General features: G+C 46.3%; 1 protein-coding gene across 4 annotated transcripts; it reads left to right on the top strand.

Moving 5' to 3' along the window:
• Window positions 1–6,115: 6,115 nt before the first annotated feature.
• DNPEP (aspartyl aminopeptidase) lies at window positions 6,116–16,099 on the top strand. 4 transcript variants are annotated; one of them, XM_010948823.3, is made up of 15 exons: window positions 6,116–6,139; window positions 6,963–7,056; window positions 7,146–7,234; window positions 7,337–7,450; window positions 7,628–7,753; window positions 7,969–8,099; window positions 8,392–8,467; window positions 8,572–8,679; window positions 9,428–9,505; window positions 10,546–10,629; window positions 11,616–11,776; window positions 12,167–12,206; window positions 12,331–12,432; window positions 15,420–15,587; window positions 15,959–16,099. In XM_010948823.3, the coding sequence occupies exons 2-15, from the start codon at window positions 6,969–6,971 to the stop codon at window positions 16,007–16,009; spliced, it is 1,416 nt and encodes a 471-aa protein (XP_010947125.2). In that variant the 5' UTR covers window positions 6,116–6,139; window positions 6,963–6,968; the 3' UTR covers window positions 16,010–16,099. The 4 variants fall into 4 exon arrangements, with proteins under 4 accessions (XP_010947125.2, XP_074220447.1, XP_074220448.1 ...); XM_074364346.1 differs by lacking the exon at window positions 6,116–6,139 and adding an exon at window positions 6,241–6,346; XM_074364347.1 differs by lacking the exon at window positions 6,116–6,139 and adding an exon at window positions 6,461–6,484.
• Window positions 16,100–18,935: the final 2,836 nt, after the last annotated feature.

The following is an 18,935-nucleotide window of genomic DNA, read 5'->3' as shown; positions in this document are numbered from 1 at the left end:
GGTGTTGACTTTTGATATTTTATTACTGATGAAAAGCCATGATTCAGAGGCTGCTGGTGGCCAGCTGTTAGCTTGGAAGGAATCAGAGGCCACTGAGAACAGAAATCTCTATCTTTTCAACCCATCTATAAAATGCTTACCTGAGCAGACACCGTTTAAAGGCCATTAAAATACCAGACACAGAATAAGCCAGTCCCTGGAACTTTATAGACATATTTACTCAAACCCAAGTGCTTGCAAAGAGTAAATGAAAGGGCAGCAAAATGAGCAAGCACCCCTAGAAATACGAACTGAAAGTAAACAGCCCTGTTCACTAAAATAAACAGGACAAATCCAGCAAGGATTAAATGACCTCTAGTCAGACAGGCTCGGAGCCAGAAATGTCCCGTCTTGGCTCCTGGAAGGTGATCGAGGTGAGGGCTTGTCCCCACCACCTGGGGACATGAGCCCCGAGGGCCACCTTAGGAGGTCAGGGCCAGGCCTGCAAGGGCAGACACCACCCTTGAGGGTGTGCATGCTGCACAGAAGCCCCTGGCAGGCTGCACTGGGCCTGAAATCTCCCAGATTAAAGATTAAGAAATATGCCCTAAGGGAAGGGTATAGCTCAGTGGTAGAGTGCATGCTTAGCATGCATGAGGTCCTGGGTTCAATCCCTAGTACCTTCATTAAATAAATAAACCTAATTGCTACCCCCCTAAAAAAACAAACAAAAAGTGCGCCCTGAAAGGCCTCTGATAAAGGACACATTTTCTGGAGGTGTAACTTCTCAAGTCACTATTATTTGTGGTTTATTCATCAATTTAGCAAATGTTTGTCTCTTTAGCAGTAGGCTGTGTTTCAGGCCCTGTGCCAGTCGCTAAAGTTATCAAAGTGAAGAAGGCATAAACCTGCCCTCAAGTTGCTCAGTTTAATGAGAGATAAGATTGAGAGATAATAATAGCGGACATTTATTACTTCTCTATTTATTTATTTATGTATTAAAGCACTTGAGCAGGGAAAAGGTGCTTGAGTCTGAGCCATCAGCCAAGATTGCTGGTCAAGACAGCTCCTGTTCATTTGTTTTTTGGCAAACTTAACGATAAGCACTTCACATCTCATCTAATCCTCTTAATGTGATAAGGTTATTACTGCTATCTTCCCCCATTTTACAGATGAGGAAACTGAGGCTCACCATCTGTGATATGGTAGGCAAAGTTTAACAGTTAGCTCTCTGGAAGAAAATAAACAAACAAACAAACAAACCAAAAGCCATGATTTGTAGGATTTGCCAGTCGCAGTATTGTAAATACTCCCAGGCCGGTTTCAAGCCACCAGCCTAAAGTTGCTGAAGGTGGAGCTGGAAGGGGTGGGAGTGTGAGCTGGCTACAACATAGCATTGCAGATAGGTCCTGCAGCCAGTTGGTGAAGGGGGCGGAACTTGAACCCAGCTGCATCTGATCCTGAGCTCAGGCACAGAATCACTTTGTTATACTGTCAATAATTACACGAGATCATTGACATTTGAGAGGGAAACATCTTAAGACCTTTGTGATGTACTGGTTTTACAACGCTCCATAAATCTCCCAAGGTTAATCACCAGTGCTTCCCTATATCTCTTTGTTTTTATCACCCACAGGAATGGTTGATTTTCTTTTGAGGGCCATTTAAAAAAAGACTTTATATCTTGAAATAATTATACATTCCCAGGAGGCTGCAAAAATAGTATAGAGAGGTCCTGTCTACCCTTCACCCAGTTTCCCTCAGTGGTTACATCTTACATAACTACAGTACACTATGGCAACCAAGCCAGTGACATTTTTCTAGGCCATATTGTCGAGGATCACTGGATTTAGCAAATAAAAATACAGGACAATCAGTTAAATTTTGTTTTTAGGGTAAGTATATCCCAAGTATTGCATAGGATATACTTATGTTAAGAAATTATTCTTTGTAAAAAAAAAAAAAAACAGAAATTATTCTTTGTTTATCTGAAATTCAAACTTAACTGAATGTCCTGTCTTTTAACTGGCATCCCTAAATTTATCACATGGGTAGTTACACAACCACCACCATAATCAAGATACAGAACTATTTTAACACAAAGATGTTCCCTCGAGAAAGCCACACTCATCCCATCCCCACACCTTCCCTAACCGTTGGCAACCACTCATCTGTTCTCCATGTCTATAATTTTGTCATTTTTTTCACTTAGCATAATGCCTGTGAGATCCATCCAAGTTGCTGCAGTTATCAACAGTTTGTCCCTTTTTATTGTTGGAGAATATTCTACGAGGGCCATTTCTCATAAATAACAATTATTTTTAAAAATTTCATTCATTCGAGAAATATTCATTGTATATCTACTATGTGCTAGGCGCAGACACAGGGAAGATGGGAACTGGTTGCAGTCAGGGTTGGGGTATTTGCCAGGCAAGTAAGCAAACCCAGAGTGAGCAAGGGACGTGGAGGTGTGTGCAAGGGAGTGATTATAATGATGGAGCAGATGAGTTATGATGGGCTGGAGGCGAGAGGAGTGAAGAACGGGAAAGAAGCAGGATCAACAGTTTGTAGTGCTTGTGTAGCTGAGGATTGAATGGAGTTGGGTACCATTTTCCGAAGGTCTCTCTATCTCAGCTTCAACTGATTTTTTGTTTAAAATATCAACATCAAATGTAACACTCCATCCAACATCAGACACAATTTCCATATCATAGCATCAAACAGCTTTTCATGGGCTTTTTTAAACTGAAGGCTTTAGGGTTAAATGCTAACTAAGAAAACCTTACCAACTCATTCTGGGTACAGAAGAAAACAAAAATTATGGTCACAGGAAGCACTTAAAGATCATCTTTCCAACTGCTGCTTTTTAAATTTACTTAGTTTTTAAAAGTTTTTTATGTACACACATAGAAAAAATTCAGAAAGTGCAAAAGGATTTGTAGGAATCCATTTTATAGGAATAAGGAAGTGTCCCTTCTACTCCCAACCCTCAGCTACCTCACCCTCCTTCCCAGAGTCAATTACCATTTTTTGCGGTTCCTGATGTATATTAAACACATAAGAATAGGTGTGTGTGTGCATTTATACACACAAAGGACAGCATGCCATAACTGCCATGCTGCACCTTCTTTTTCACTTAGTAGTCTATCTTAGAAATGGTTCCCTACCACTACCTGTAGAGGTACTTCATTCTTTTCAACTATAAAAAGTGTTTTTCAAACCTCTCTCTTAGAACATGATTGGTTGGAAATTATAATCTTGCCTGAGCTACTCACCTCAAGGCATCCTGGGACTTGCAGTTCTTACTCAGTTGAGTCTTGCTCAGAAATCAGGACTTGATGAGAAAACATGTATTGGAAACTAAAGTGCCCTTTCAATGATTACGTAAGAGAACAAACTGCACTGTGTTATGCAAGCCCCTATCATTTCATCCAGAAGCAAATTATTTATTTATTTAAACAACCAAGATACCTACCAGCAATGAGATACCCAGTGCTGTCTTGGCATCAGGAAATCAAGGTCATTTGATTCATATCCAGTACCAGTTCCTTACCCAGAGATGACCACTCTCCTTCCAAACCTACTTCCATAAATTTATGCATATATTTATATAAAACCTAGAAATTTGGTTCACTGAGTAAGTTTCACCAAAATGCTTTTGCCCCATAAATATTATTCTGGAAATTGCTTTTTTTTTCACTCAACAATATATTTGGCACTTTTTTCTATGATAATACATAAAGATTGACCTCACACTGTTGTTTACTGCCACATGATACTCTGAAAAACACTGTGTCTCAAACTTTTTTGTGAGTTGAGATCATCTAACAATCATGTTAACATGCAGGTTCTGATTCGGCAGGTCTAGGGTAAGCCCTGACAGTCTGCATTTCTGAAAAATCCCCTCGTCAACAAAACACACTCTGAGGAACAGAGGTGTAGAGTATGGGTGAACTTGTGTGTTAGAACTGACTTGGACCAGCTCATAAGAACTGACTCTCAAATTGCCAGGAGTTTTGTGATCCTATCATTAAACACAGTGATTATTTAAAAATTAATTCATGTAAACTTACATGTAAATAAATTATATTACAGAGATAATAAATACTCAAAAATCATCGTTTTCCTAATTATTTTACTATACATCTATGCTCCTGAGGTTATTTATGTCTACTATACAGTTGGTAGAAATCTACACAATGATGTAGTTTTCCTCATCTCTTCCCAACTCCATGGTCAGTTCACGTTGGCAGCCCAAAATTGGCCACAGGGAGTGTTCACATCACAGAAACTAGGTAGAAAGGCATACATCACCCCAAGCCTTTTCCAACACTTGCTATTACCAATCTTTTTCATTTTTGCTAATCTGACAAGGCAAAAATGGTATCTCATTTTTAATTTGCATTCCCTGGTTACAGTGAGATTGGGTTATGTATATGCTTATTCTTAGGAATTTAATAGTACTTTTTATTCTTGTAAATAAGCCCCTTCTCCTATTACATTTTCTAGTTGATTACCATACAGGACACTCCTTCTATCAGTTCTAACAGCTTATCAGTCTATTTTCTTGGAGGTTCTATTTAATCATATCATCTACGAACGGCGACAGCTTGTGCTTTTCTGTGTATGTAATTGTATGTTTTGTGGACCTAGCTCTGACTGCAGGTCCACATTGACTACTGGTGATAATAGCTCATCAGTACCTTGCTTCTGATTTGAACAGGGACACTTCTGTATTTCCCCAGTAATGTCTGCTGTAGATTTCTGCAGGTAGCCTCCTTTATCCTTTATATTCCAGTTTCTTAAGAGGATTTTGGTTTTATTTTTATTAAGACTGGATGTTCAATTTATCAAATGTTTACTTTCACTAAGTTTTGCATTTTGGTGATATTTGAATTTCTCACATTAACCTGCATTATTTTTAAACTATCAAACAATGCATTTTAATTTTTTATTTTTATGTTTTTGTGATTTGAATTAAGTTTTATCTGCACTTACTTTTAATTGAAGTTTAGTTGATTTGCAATGTTGTCAACTTGTACTCTTTTTGTGATTAGGAGAACATTTTTAAGCCTCCCTCCCTTATATGTTGTACTCGTTTCAGCTCTTTTCACTGTCCTTGAATGTGTCCTTTCCCCAGTAGCCAGCCTCTGGCTCCTCAGAGAACAAGAATGTTCTCTCCATATCCCACTCAGCAGTGAAATTTTATACATAATGACATTTCAATAAATGGCTGGGAATGCCATGAATTAAACCATCACCTAGTGTGCATAGTCCTGAACACTCCATGGCAATGTCTACAACTTTGAAGTGAGGGCTACAGGATCTTTCCAACTACTCCCCAATCCTCCAGACATTCCTACCTCAGTACATAAACTTCAGGTTGCTCCATTGACCTGTAATCTCTGGAATGTTAATAACCCTGTTTTGAACCTAGAGGCCACCAAGAGTCTTGATCAGAATTGATGGCAAAGCAGGTACCTGGGTTTTTTAAATTGCTACTCACCACTCTTGACATAGGAATATTGGAACTGCCTCCAAGAACATATGGAGTTTGTTTTTTTTCCCTATCATTTTAAGAAGTGGAAAGAGTACAGATACCAGAGTCAAATCCCAGATGAATCCAAACAGCTGTGTGATCTCGGGCAAGTCATTCATTTCTCCATCCCTTAGGGACCTCCCATATTAACATAACGTTTACCAAGAAAAGGGCCCAGAAGAATTATATCCAATATTTTGTAATAACCTGTAATGGAAGAGAATCTGAAAAAGAACATATGTATATTTGAATTACTTGAAACTAACACAACATTGTAAATCAACTATACTTCAAACAAAGAAAAGAAAAGGGCCCAGAAAAGATCTGAGAGTGGGTGGTTCCAAGCCAGAAATCAAATTAACTGTGTCCAAACCCCACCTTTGCCACTTACTACTTTGGACAGGTTATTCTCTCTGTATTTCGATTTAGTCATGTATAAATGGGGACACTAAAGATACAAAGTTGACAGGGCAGGGATGAAGATTAAACGAGATAGCACGTTAAATTTTATCATAAAACTAAAACTCATGAACGCTCCATGAGCACTACCCATGTGGCTTTTATTATCACCAGGGTGCCTGTGGAGAGAGAGAGCACTTTGTACAGCACCCGTCGGACCAGGTGAGCTGGCCCGGTGTTTTTATGCGGACTTCCTAACCCCGGGTAGGGGTGGGGGCAGGCGGTTCCCCGCTGTTCTAGCACCTCCGGGTCGGCAGAGGGCGCCCGTCACCGCCGCGGAGGAGGGTGGGTCGAGCGGCCGGGGGCGGTTCGGGTCGCGGGATTGGGGGCGGGCCGAGCGGACGCAGGCCCGCGCGAAAGGCTATGCAGGTCGGTGGTCACTCCTTGCCCAGCTCGAACTTCGATGTCAAACCCGGCTGGGCGCCCACGTGGGCCCAAGCTTAGCAGCGCGCTTGCTGACATGGGGGCTGCACCCGACCCTAAGAGAAACCGAAAGCCCGGCCCCAAGTGACCTTATCTTTCTAGGGTTAAGGGGTGGCTTGGGAGAGACCTGGGTGGGGTGTTCCCTAGAGAACTGGGCTTTGGTTCCGAGATGGGGTCGCACACGTGGTGCAGGCCCGCTCAGAGTTAGGGGCCGGCTTGCGAGCGCGGAGTTTGGGAACTGACTGGGATTTTCCGCTGGTGGGGCACTTGGGGGCGGGACTTAGGGGACAAGGCTGAAGCTCGGATTGGGGGGGCGGGCCGTCTTGGGACGAGCTGGGCGGGGAGCGGAGCAGGGGCTGTGATACTTTGCTTGGAGGACCCAAGTATTTTGCGGACGGGGGAACAGCCCGACATCTGCGTCTTTCGATGGGGAAAGGGGCAGAAGCAGAGGTCTGAGCCTTGGAGTGGTCACTTCGGGGCGATTGGCGGGGGGAGTCCCCAGAACCTAGATGATAGGTTAGGGGCCCTAGACTTCATAGGATCTAAGCGCCTCCACCCCTAGGTGGCCATGAGCGGCAGGGCCCGCAAAGAGGCTGTGCAGGCCGCGGCCCGAGAACTCCTCAAGTTCGTGAACCGGAGTCCCTCTCCTTTCCACGGTAAGTGACCAGGGCAGCATAGGAGGGTGGGGGTCCGTGTGCCTCCTACCGGTTTCCGTCGTCGCTATGAGAGGGCTCTTTACCTACAGCCGTGGCCGAGTGCCGCAGCCGCCTCCTCCAGGCTGGCTTCCGTGAACTCAAGGAGACGGAGAGCTGGGATATCAAGCCCGAGAGCAAGGTACTGGGGTGGGGTGGGGGCAGAGAGGCAGGGACCTAGGCTGGGTCTCGAAGTCCTGTGTGCCAGCTGGCTAGCTAATCCAACTCAAAACCCCCACCCCAGTATTTCCTGACCAGGAACTCCTCCACCATCATCGCTTTTGCTGTGGGAGGCCAGTATGTTCCTGGTAATGGTTTCAGCCTCATTGGGGCCCACACAGACAGCCCCTGCCTCCGGGTAAGGAACTGGGGCCTTGCTGGGGAGGGAAGGGATCAAGGGCAGTGCAGAGAAGACTTGTTGCCCCCTTCCTCCACACTTGGGGCCTTTCTATGTCACTTAGCTTGTAAACGGTCTGTCTCATCTCCAAGTCATGTCATGTGGCCTTCCCTTCTCATTCTCCACCTTCCCACTCAGGTGAAACGGCGGTCCCGCCGCAGCCAGGTGGGCTTCCAGCAGGTTGGTGTGGAGACTTATGGTGGTGGCATCTGGAGCACCTGGTTTGACCGTGACCTAACTTTGGCTGGACGTGTCATTGTCAAGGTGGGAACTGGGCTTGGACCTGGGAGGCTCTCAGCTTCAGCTGCCTAAAGATTGACTGCCACCTTTCTTCAGAGAACCTATGGAGAGCCCCTTGGGGAAGGGGGGTGGAGGCAATCTGAGTCAGAGGATCACCTTGGATAGTCTGGGTGAAGTGGGGGCTTTAACCAACTGTGATTGGGAGGCACCCATGGCTGACCTCGCCTGTTTGGCCACAGTGCCCTACCTCAGGCCGGCTGGAGCAGCGGCTGGTGCACGTGGACCGGCCCATTCTTCGCATCCCACACCTCGCAATCCATCTGCAGCGAAATGTCAACGAGAACTTTGGACCCAACATGGAGATGCACTTGTGAGACTGGGGCGAGGGCTGAGGTGACTGAGAGGGATAGGGTGTGGCACCAGGTGATGGAAGGGGCCCTGCTGGACCTGGGAGACCACTACCTAGCAGTGGCCATCATCAGGTTTTACTCTTGGGACCCAGTTGACATCCGAAGGCTCTCACAGCTCTGCCAGGCAGGGAGCAAGCTGAGAATTGAAGGACCAGGGCAATTCCCCATCAGGGGATGCCTGAGCTCAAGGGTGTCCTGCCCTGCTGTGTCCTCCAGCCCTCCCAACACACTCTTTTCCCTGTCTTCCCACAGAGTCCCCATTCTGGCCACAGCAGTCCAGGAGGAGCTGGAGAAGGGGACTCCTGAGCCAGGCCCTCTCAATTCTGCAGTAAGAGTCCCCTGCTCATGGGGAGGGGTAAGCCGTGAGGAAGGGACTGGTCCCCGGAGAGAGGGAAGGGCAGACCCTCCTTCTAGCATCCTTCTGCCCTGCAGGATGACCGGCACCACTCAGTCCTCATGTCCCTTCTCTGCGCCCATCTGGGGCTGAGCCCCGAGGACATCTTGGAGATGGAGTTGTGTCTTGCAGACACTCAGCCTGCGGTGAGGAATGGCTGCAGGAACTTGTGGATGGGGACCTCTGGGATCCCTGCCTGCCCCAGCATGTCCCCTGAAGTGCTCATTGCTTCTTCCAGTCCCCCAATTACTCTCAGCTCTCATCCCTGTTTTCGCAGTAGACACCACCCCACTCTGCTTCCAGGGCCATGATTCTCAAAAAGGGCGGGTTTCCCACTCCAGACCTGCCTACTCAGACTACCTGGGGTGGGGCCTGGGAATCAACCTTAACACGTATTTCCTAGGAGTTTCTATTACAAATGGTCCCTGTCAACTTTTACCTATGCTGGCTCCAAACCTCGAGGGCAAGAAGCCTGGATGTGGCCCCTCCTTTTTCTGGAGCTGGTCCTCGTGTCTCTCCCAGTTGCCACCAGTAGATTGCTAAGTTTTTGGATGTTTGGCCTTGTTTAAATGTGTGCTAAGCTTGTCTCTCACCTGGTCTCCTCTGTTTATTTCCCTAGCTCTTCTTCTTTTCTTGTCTAGCCCCTCCCTTTTCCTGTCCCACAGGAACTGGTCGGGAACTACAGGCCCCCACTCTCCCGTCCCTCAGCTCCAGCCTGGCCCCTTCTCCATTCACTGCTCAGCCCTGCACAGTGGGCCCTAGTGCTCTTGGCCAGAGTCAGGGAGAGGTTACACAAGGAACCAGGAGACTTGCTCAAGCTCAGGCCCTTGGGAGCAGGGACAAGAGGGTGAGTCCGGGAGAGGAGTTGAAGGTCAGGCTGTCCTGTCTTTCTAGGTCCTGGGTGGCGCCTATGAGGAGTTCATCTTTGCCCCTCGGCTGGACAATCTGCACAGCTGCTTCTGTGCCTTGCAGGTGAGGAGCCGGGGTACCCACAGGAGCACACACCACCAGGAGAGGTGAAGCATTAGGGTGGGGGGCCGCCTCCAGCCCTATGGGTCATGAGAAGGCTACCGACTGCCCCCGCCATCTGCTGTTGCGGGTTAGACCATGCGGTGGGGCCTAAATGCTGCAGCCTCAGCACCGCTCATCTTGGCCCCATCCTTGCACTGCCCTAGATCCAGGAGCTGAGCTGGGGGAAGGCTTAAGAGGTGGTTTAGGGCGTCACAGTGTCTGTCCTAACCTTGCTCCTGCTGCTTCTCCTTTAAGTTAACCTCTGCTTCAAAGGAAAGGCCCCAGTATCCGATAAGGCAGAGTCATCTACCTCCATCTCCCCTACCCACACCAACCCCTGGCTTAAGCCCACCCCACCATCTTTGTGCCTTGGGATCTCAGTGGGGTGGTCTCTCTTCTTAGTTACCTTGCTATTCCCCACCACCTTTCTACCCTGGTCACTTTGCTCTCTTTCTCACCTCTTGCCCCCGTGCCTCCCTCTGCCCTTTCCATGCTCTCCTTTGCTCCCTATCCTGTTCTCTTGGAGACAAATTTTGGGCTGTAATTGAGACCAGAGCCACACCTGGGACCCAAATCCACTTGTGCAGCCAGCCAGCCAGTCATATCATCTTGATGGAGTCACGGTCACCTCTTTGGACCTCAGTCTCTTCACCAAGGCCAATGAGTTGACGTGATCTGTGTGATCCTTTTGACTTCCCTGGATTCTCATCCCTCTCCCAACCCCCACTGTCTTCCACATCTTCCTGCCTTTTGCGTGGGAAGGTGTGTGGGGGACAAGAACACTCAGAGGGGTGTTTCTCCCATCCCACTGAAAAGGTCCCGCACATGCTCTCCCACCAGGCCGCACCCTGAGAGATGCAGGCCAGTGATAGCCCAGGTGCTTCACTCCAGCCATGACGATGGGAGGCGGGTGGGCAAGTGTGAACCTCTGAGGTGTTCGTGGGCTGAGCTACGGAGGAAGAAGGGGGTAAGATGATGCTCTTGTTCCCTCCTCAAACCAGGCCTTGATCGATTCCTGTGCATCCCCTGCCTCCCTGGCTGTGGATCCCCACGTGCGCATGATTGCCCTCTACGACAACGAAGAGGTACGTGGAGGGTTCTGGGAGGGTCCATTCTGGGGAGTCTTCTGTAGCCTGCCATGCCCGGCACCCCCTGGGAGCCAGGGCTATTCTGGTGGCTCCAAAGACATGAGAGATACTGCGTGAGCTTCCTTAGTGCTTGGTGTCCCCTCTGGCTCAGCCTACTCTTAGCATGACCACACCTCCCAAGTCCCTCTGGGTGCCACGTGGTAAGCTCCTCGAGGACAGGGACTCAGCCCTTGCACTCTTATACCCCCAGGGCTCAGCACAGGGTGGGTCCTTACTATGCATGCTTGTGCTCAGGAGCAGGCTTAGATGCTGTGACAGAGCTTGAACAGCTGCGCAGGTCAGAGTCAGCAGTACAGGACGGGCCTCTACCACCCCGAACACATGGCTTCCATCTCATGACCCAGGATAGCTGTTCAGCTCCTGCCACCATGTCTATACTAAGTTAGGATGGAAGAAAAGGGCAAAGGGGGAGTGTCCTCCCATCCTTTTAAAGGCATGACCCAGAGGTGGCATTCGTCACTGCCTGCATTCCATGGAACTTAGCATGGCCACGTTTAAAGCAAAGGAGGCTAGGTAGGTCATCTCTAGCTAGGCGGTCGTGTGCTTAGCTACAGCTCAGGTGTTCTGTTATAGAAGGGATTTTGGATAGTTAGCAGTCTGTGTCACATGCATAAAGAAAGATTGACCAGTGAGTTGGGTCACCTATGCTGAGCCCTAGATGTGAGGGTCAGGGGAGAAGGAAGGAGACCAGTATGGGAAGAAAAGTGGTATTTCTGCCCCAGAGATGGCTGAGGATTAGTTTGGCTCCAACTCACCATCAGGTTTTTGGTGGCACAGGGTTGGGGAAGTTGCTGATAACCTTGCATTCCCCACCCACGGGCTCAGTGGGGTACTAGGTCACTCTGGGCATTGGGCCCCTCTGCCTGGCCTCCAGCTCAGGTCCTGAGCTCAGAGCCTTAGGGCCAGGTCTCTGCTGTCACCAGGTGGGGTCGGAGAGCGCCCAGGGGGCACAGTCCCTGCTGACGGAGCTGGTGCTGCGGAGGATCTCAGCCTCACCCCAGCACCTGACAGCCTTTGAAGAAGCCATACCCAAGTCCTACATGATCAGCGCAGACATGGCCCATGCTGTGCACCCCAACTACCTGTAAGTCTCCTGGGCCAGGCAGCAGTCCTCACGCAGCTGGAGACCCAAGTGTAACCTGCCTTCAGGCTCATCCTGCACCTTGGCCTCTCCCCTTTCCTCCTCATTATGTCAAGAGGTTCACTAGGGACGTCCTTTTGACTGTTCCAAGGCCTACTTGGTCAAAGTCATGTAATTGCTTAACCCATATGAATAGGCTCTATTTACAAATTTATTTCCATCTATTGCTAGAGGCTGCCTGGAACACTGTGTTTAGCATGACTCTGAGGTCCTGCTGGGCTGGGTGGGAGAGAATGCTGTGTTCCATTGGTGATGTCTGCCATGGGAGAGATGGTGGCTGTTGACCTGCCCAGTTCCTGTTTGCCATCCCCAGCCCTTCTCTGTCTCTTACAGAGACAAGCATGAGGAGAACCACCGGCCCTTATTCCACAAGGTGAGGTGCTCCTGTTTTTCCTTAGGGACTTAGAGGCATGGCTGGCTCCGGGCCCCATCTCGTTCCCTCTGGGCCTGTCATGCATCTCTGCCTCACTGTCACCTCCTGGTTTCCCTCTCCCCAGGGCCCTGTGATCAAAGTGAACAGCAAGCAACGCTACGCCTCAAATGCGGTTTCAGAGGCCCTGATCCGAGAGGTGGCCAAAAATGTCGGGGTGCCCCTGCAGGTGAGGGCAGGCCCTGCCTGGGGGAAGGGGTGATGGAGGGAGGGAGTTGGGGGGCACAAGCAGATGGTCCCCCGGTGAGGACAGTCTTTAGTGGTAGTCAATCTTCAGTGGAAGGTGGTCCCAGGAGAGTGAGGAGAAATGGGGTTTGGACATAGGCAGAGATGGGATCAGTGCTGGTTTTGCCATGGTGCTGCTCCTGTGTCCTCGGACTCGTCTCCTAACTTCTCTGAGTCTCAGTTTCCACACCTGTAAATGGCGCTTATAATGACGTCTATTCTGCTAGATTTCTGTGAGGATTAAAGGTCCAGTGTGCTACTGGCACATAGTGGGTTAGTCCTGCCTTTTTCCCACCCAGCACCCCCAGCTCCCCTGTGGGGTTTCTATAATGGAAGTTCAGGACTGGGAAGCCTGGAGCTCCAGATTCTCATTGTCACTCTTGCCTTGGCAATGGCCCATCTCGGGGGTGGGGTGCAGATAGAGATATGTAATATATAATACACATATCAGGATAATACTTACATCAGGGACTGGAGCCCAGGAGGTCCAATGACAAACATAGCAGGCAGGTCCTGGTGAGTCAGGACTAGAACCCTTGGCATCTTGGCTCTCAGCTTAGGGCTCTCTCTGCTGCACAGCCCCACCTTGCCCCTCGTAGAGCTGAGTTGTTCCACAGTCAGGAAGGCCTCCCTGAGGAGGTGACTCTTGAACTGAGACCTAACTACTGAGAACAAGGTGATTATGATTGAGTCTGGGGTACAGCATCCGGCCAGAGGGAACCAGGGCAAAGGTCCTGAGAGGGACAGGAGTGAGCTTGGTCTACTAGGAGGAGACAGAGCCAGAGTGGAAGAGCCAGGGTGGGAACAGGAGGAGGAGGGGGAGAAGCCTGCCTGGGCCAGTCTTGCAGGGCCTCCCAGGCCAGGGAAGGGTGTTTGGAGTTTCTTATAAAGCTGTGGGAAGACATTAGCGGATTTTTCTTTAATAACCTATGGCAGAAGCACAGGCCACGTGTACTTCAGAAAATACAAGTAGAAATGAGAAAATGAGACATTCATCCCCAGAGATTGGTGTATATTCTTCCAGATTTTTTTCCCATGTATATACTTAACACATTTTTAAAAAATGAAATCATTTTGGATATATCTTTTGCTTCCTTTTTTTCACTCAATATTCTCCACCTTTCTGTTTCAGTAAATTTTTGCTTCAATAAATTTGTATCTCATTTAATGCACAGGTTATTTTTAATTCTCCCCAGTTATCCCCAAAATATTCTTTACAGTTGTTTGTCCCACCTCAGTATCCAGTTCAGGAGCACGCATTATATCTAGTTGCTCTGTTGCTTAAATGTCTTTTAGTCTAGCACAGCCCCTCCCCTTTTTTTCTTTTTTTAAAAACAACATTGACTTGTTGAAGAACCCAGGCTGATCAGTCCATCGCTTTCTGGATTTGTCTGGTTGCTTCCTCGTGGTGTCTTTGAGCTTGTGTCTCTAGCCCCTGTATTTCCTGTAATCTAGAATTCCTCTCTAAAGGCTTGATGGATTCAAGTTAAACATTTTTGGCCAGAAGACATCATGAGTAGTGTGTCCTTCATATTGCATCATACACATATTATCTGGGGAATTCACCCTTAGTGATAAGATTGATCACTAGATTGGGGTGGGGAGACCTCCATCCCTCCACCACAGGGAGGTTTTCCTCTTTTAACTGGACAGTAATCTATACAAGTGATAAGTTCCCCCATCAAACAGCTGGGTCTGGTTTTAACACCAGTTGATAATCCTTGCCTAAATCGATAATTTCATTAGAATTTACTGAAAAGTGTCCCCACCCATTCTTTTATTCATTTTATGTATATTAGCTGTCATTCTTCTGTGAAGTGGAACTTTCCCCCTTCCAGTAGGACTAGTTGGTTATTGTGAAGTATGGTTCCTGCTGGAAAGACAAGACAAATTCTTTCCCTTTAATAACCAACTTTCAAGGTGAGATGTTTTAATATCTGCCCCACATGCTGACAAATAAGAGGGTTTTGGGCTTTTTTCCTTTTCCTTCTTTCAGTATCATACAGAGTCATAGCTTTTTGTTAGTTCAATTTTGTTGATTCAATGTGGAGCTGGTCCACTATAATCATTTTATCTTGGGCTCGAATTTTCATGACTTTGACCAGTGGGGGCCCTTTGGACATAACTTCTGTGTTCTTTGTCATGACTCTGAAGGGCTTTCTTGCTTTTGGGCGCAACAAGAAATTGCAGGCTCTTGTTGTTCATTTCTCTCCCCCAACTTGGGAGCTTTTGATAAATAATGATTTTAGAGGCTATGGTCTGGCACCATGAGTGTTCATTGTTATTGGAGGGGAAATGCTTTGGGGCCATTTCTACGGACATGGCTAGGAAAAAAATACATATTTTAAAATCATGAATTAATGCCATGATTCTCATTTTTCAAAAAAGAAGTTATTAGTTTATCTGGCTTTGTAATTCTCTTTTCCTTTACACAGAAAGTCTTGATGTCTAGTATCATATTATGATTTTTCTTATTTACTTTTTTTTTTTACCAGGATATAAAGAAATTGTTTTAAATTGCCAGTAGCAATATTTTTAAAATGAGTGATTTTTCTTTGTGTGTGTGTGTGTGTGTGGAGGAGTGCATTTTATGGAACACGGCAACATAAAGGATACATACATTTTTTAAAAATCTACCTGCCTACTATTTGGGGAATAGATTATTTGTGGGAGGCAAGATGTTGGTACCTGGAACTAAAGAGGTGGTAGTGCAAATGGAGGGAATGGACCAGTTCAGAATGTACTGTCCTTTGGGCCTGCCCTTTCGTGTTGGCTTTGTGATTTTATGCTGGTCACATCCACTCTCCGAGGAGGTTGAAATGGACCATCTACCAGGCCCCTTTCAGCCCTGCAGTTCTAAGGTGACTTCCTCCTGGGCCTCAATGAGCACACATCACATGTTACTCATGAACCTCTCTTCCTCTCCCCCAGGATCTCATGGTCCGGAATGACTCCCCTTGTGGGACCACCATTGGACCTATCTTGGCTTCTCGGCTGGGGCTGCGGGTACTGGATTTAGGCAGCCCTCAACTGGCCATGCACTCCATCCGGGAGACAGCCTGCACCACAGGAGTGCTCCAGACCCTCACCCTCTTCAAGGTGACTCCCACCCCACCCATCACCATGGCAGCTGGGCTTCTTCCTCCTCTAGTGCCTGGATTGGTTGCTGGGGCAACATCACCATCACTAAGTGACTGGCCTATGTCATGGGGCTGGCTGTCTTGGTGCTATCATGTAGGAAAAGAAGTGTCCCCATTCTTCTCAAGGTTCAGGGGCCCTGGTCAGCCCCCAGAGGATAATGAAAGGTCAGAGAGGGGATCAGGGTTGGGAAGACTTGGGCAGTTGTCAAGTGTAGGTGAAGCAACTATGCCTTGCTCTCTTGCTGGGGCCTAATTTGGTGGGTGGCGAGTGGTGGGGCACCCCCTTCTGGTCTCCACTAATTCCATATCCCCTGTTGCCTTCTTTTTTAGGGCTTCTTTGAGCTGTTCCCCTCTCTGAGCCATAACCTCTTAGTGGATTGAGGCCTCTTGGAAAGACTTCTCTTGCACTCGAGAAGGGGACATTCTCAGCTGAGCTGAAGCTGGATTATTAAAGTGAATTTTTCACTCAAACTCATTCTGTGGTGCTTATTTAGAGGTTGGAGAGGTGGGAGTTCAACCTGGCTTAAACTTCTGGAACCAGAACAGATGGGGAGGTTAGGGTACAGGTAGAGAAGGCTACAGCTTCTGGGAGTTGATGGAGGCCTGATTTCAAATCTCTTTTTTTTCTTCTTTAAGCTCCTGCCGGATGCAGACAGAAGGTGGGTGGGTTCACAACGAGAGGGTTACTTCTCCCATCCCCAGGCCTTCCATTCCTAGAGTAGTCCAGGAGCCCAGCTCGGCCCTCTGAGGCCTGGGTGCTCAGCATTAGCGCCCCCTTAGCTGCCCTGGGCAGCCCAGACTTTCCCTCCCTCCCCTAATCCCTCCCTGCCTGTCCCAGGCACTGCAAAGAGGAGGACACAGTCTGGACTTCAGCCTCACCCTTCATCATCCCCTTCACTTAGCAGCCGCTCGTGTTACTTGATTGTTAATATATTACCAAGAAAAGATTATCACTGAAAAAATCAAAATAGGAAAAGTCAAAGTCTGCTCATAAACTCTTCTATCAAAACAGTTGTGCTAATTGGTGTCTTTCCAATTACTTGGTTACCAATATAAAAATTTTTTTTATAAATACGACCATTTAAGTTTTTAAAAACAAGATGCATAAACAATGCTTGTGGAGTTAAAACACATAATTAAACACAGTAGCATAAAACTCAGAAGTAAACAGGTTAAAGAGTCCTAAGTTTCTTACAATGTCCAGGAAGAGAGTGAAGGAATCAGTTAATACTATACTTATTTTTTTCCCTGGGGGGAGGTAATTTGGTTTACTCATTTATTTATATTTCTGATGGAGGTGCTGGGGATTGAACCCAGGACCTCGTGCATGCTAGGCATGCATTCTACCACTGAGCTGTACCCTCCCCACTTAATATTGTACTTTGAAGTCAAGGATACATACTGTAATTTTTAAGAAAACCACTAAAAGTTCAGAAAGAATCTATAGCTTCCATTAGGGGTTGAATTGTGTCCGCCCAAAAATGTTGAAATCCTAACCCCTAGTACCTATCAGCGTGTTCTTACTTAGAAGTAGGGTCTTTGCAGATGATCAAGTTAAGATGAGGTCATTATTGTGGGTCCTCATTGAATATGACTGTGTCCTTGTAAAAAGGGGAAATGTGGACACACAGACAGACATGCACAGAGGGAAGAAGATATGAAGACAGGGAGGATGTCATGTGAAAATAGAGGATCCAAGTGATGTATTTACAAGCCAAGGAGAGTCAAAGATTGCCAGCAAACCACGTGAAGCCAGCAGGAGGCGGGAAGGATTCCCCTACAGGTTTCAGAGGGAGCACAGCCCTGCCAACACCTGGATTCCAGGCTTCTAGCCTCCAGAACTGTAAGAGAACAAATTTCTGTGGTGTTAAGCCACCTGGTTTGTGGTACTTTGTTACAGCAGCCCAAGGAAACAGTACAACTTCAAACTAATTGAGTGAGGAAAATGGGGTAATAAAAAATAATAGGTCTATTCTGCAACTTCACTTCAAATGGTTCAGCAAAACCATATTATGTATGTAATAGACTATAGTAAAATGAGTTGACTCTAGGACAAAAAGCATTGACTCCAGGTGGAGAGACCGTAGGTGTTCGTTGTACTATTTTTTTCAAACTTTTGTACGTTTGAACATTTTTATACTAAAAGTGTGGAGACAAATTTTAAAAATTCAATCCGAAAGGAGAAATGAGAAAAAAAAGAGAAGGCGAAGCAATAGAAAGCACTTAAGATGGGAGACTGAAACTCACATAGCTCTAGTTACAATATTAATAAGTGGACTAATTATATCGTGAAGTTGTTGCTTAAAAAAAAAAGTGGACTGTTTCAGTTAAAATACAAAGACTGTCAGACTCAAAACAAAAAGATATAGGAAGCTGACAAAACATTACTATGGATTCTTTTTTGAATTTCACAAATGTCTTATATGTACTCTTTTTGTCCAGATTCTCAGATTCTTTTTTTTTCCCCAATTTTCCTGGCTTATTTTGATCAATGTAGTATTTTTGAGATTTACCTATGTGGTAGCATCTGGAAGTAGTTCTTTCCTTTTATTGCTAAATATTATTCTTTTATGTAACTATACCGTAGTTTCTTCATCCATTCTCCTACTGACGATAATGGGTTGCTTCTAGTGTTTATGAAGAAGAAAGCTCTTAAGAACATTCTAATACAAGTATATTTGTGGACAAATACTCATTACCCTTGGATATACAACTAGGAATAGAATTGCGAGATTATAGGGTAGATGCATGCTTATTTTTATAAAACACTGCCAAACAAGTTTACAAAGTGGCTGTGCCATTTTACACACCCACCAGAAATGCGAGAGTTGCAGTTGCTCTACACCCTCACCAACACTTGGTATTGTCAGTCTCTTTAATTTTAGCCATTCTATTCAGTGTGTAGTGGTAACTTACTGTGATTTTAATTTGCATTTTCCTGATAAGTAATTTTGAGCACTTTTTTTTTGTGAGCGTATTGGCCATTTGGATGTCCTTATGTGAAGTTACTATTCAAATATTTTGATCATTTTCACTGAATTATTTATCCTGGTCTTATTCATAATATTGAATATACATACTCACATAGAACTTACATTCTGAAAGTTTATATTATATTCTGTACATATATATTCAGAATCCAAGTCCTCCTTTAGATACATGCATAACATTGTCTCCCAGTGTGGGGCTAGTAAAGTTGATTGATTTTTTAAATATTTTTCAGTTTTATTGAGGTATAATTTACATACAAGAAACCGCACCCATTTAAAGTATACAATTCTGTGAATGTTCAGATATATACTGCTGA

Source organism: Camelus bactrianus, chromosome 5 (assembly GCF_048773025.1).
Source record: "Camelus bactrianus isolate YW-2024 breed Bactrian camel chromosome 5, ASM4877302v1, whole genome shotgun sequence".
In the NCBI taxonomy this organism is placed as follows: Eukaryota; Metazoa; Chordata; class Mammalia; order Artiodactyla; family Camelidae; genus Camelus; species Camelus bactrianus.
The sequence above is the reverse complement of the archived record's forward strand: the minus strand, read 5'-3'. Positions and strand labels throughout refer to the sequence as shown.

What these genes read in the sequence shown, in the direction of transcription:
- DNPEP (XM_074364345.1), top strand. Translation starts at nt 6,827, where the DNA reads ATGGGGAAAGGGGCAGAAGCAGAG. An exon ending in GCTGCTTCTGTGCCTTGCAG is followed by an intron (nt 9,506 to 10,545) that starts GTGAGGAGCCGG and finishes TCCTCAAACCAG; the next exon opens with GCCTTGATCGATTCCTGTGC. An exon ending in ATGTCGGGGTGCCCCTGCAG is followed by an intron (nt 12,433 to 15,419) that starts GTGAGGGCAGGC and finishes CCTCTCCCCCAG; the next exon opens with GATCTCATGGTCCGGAATGA.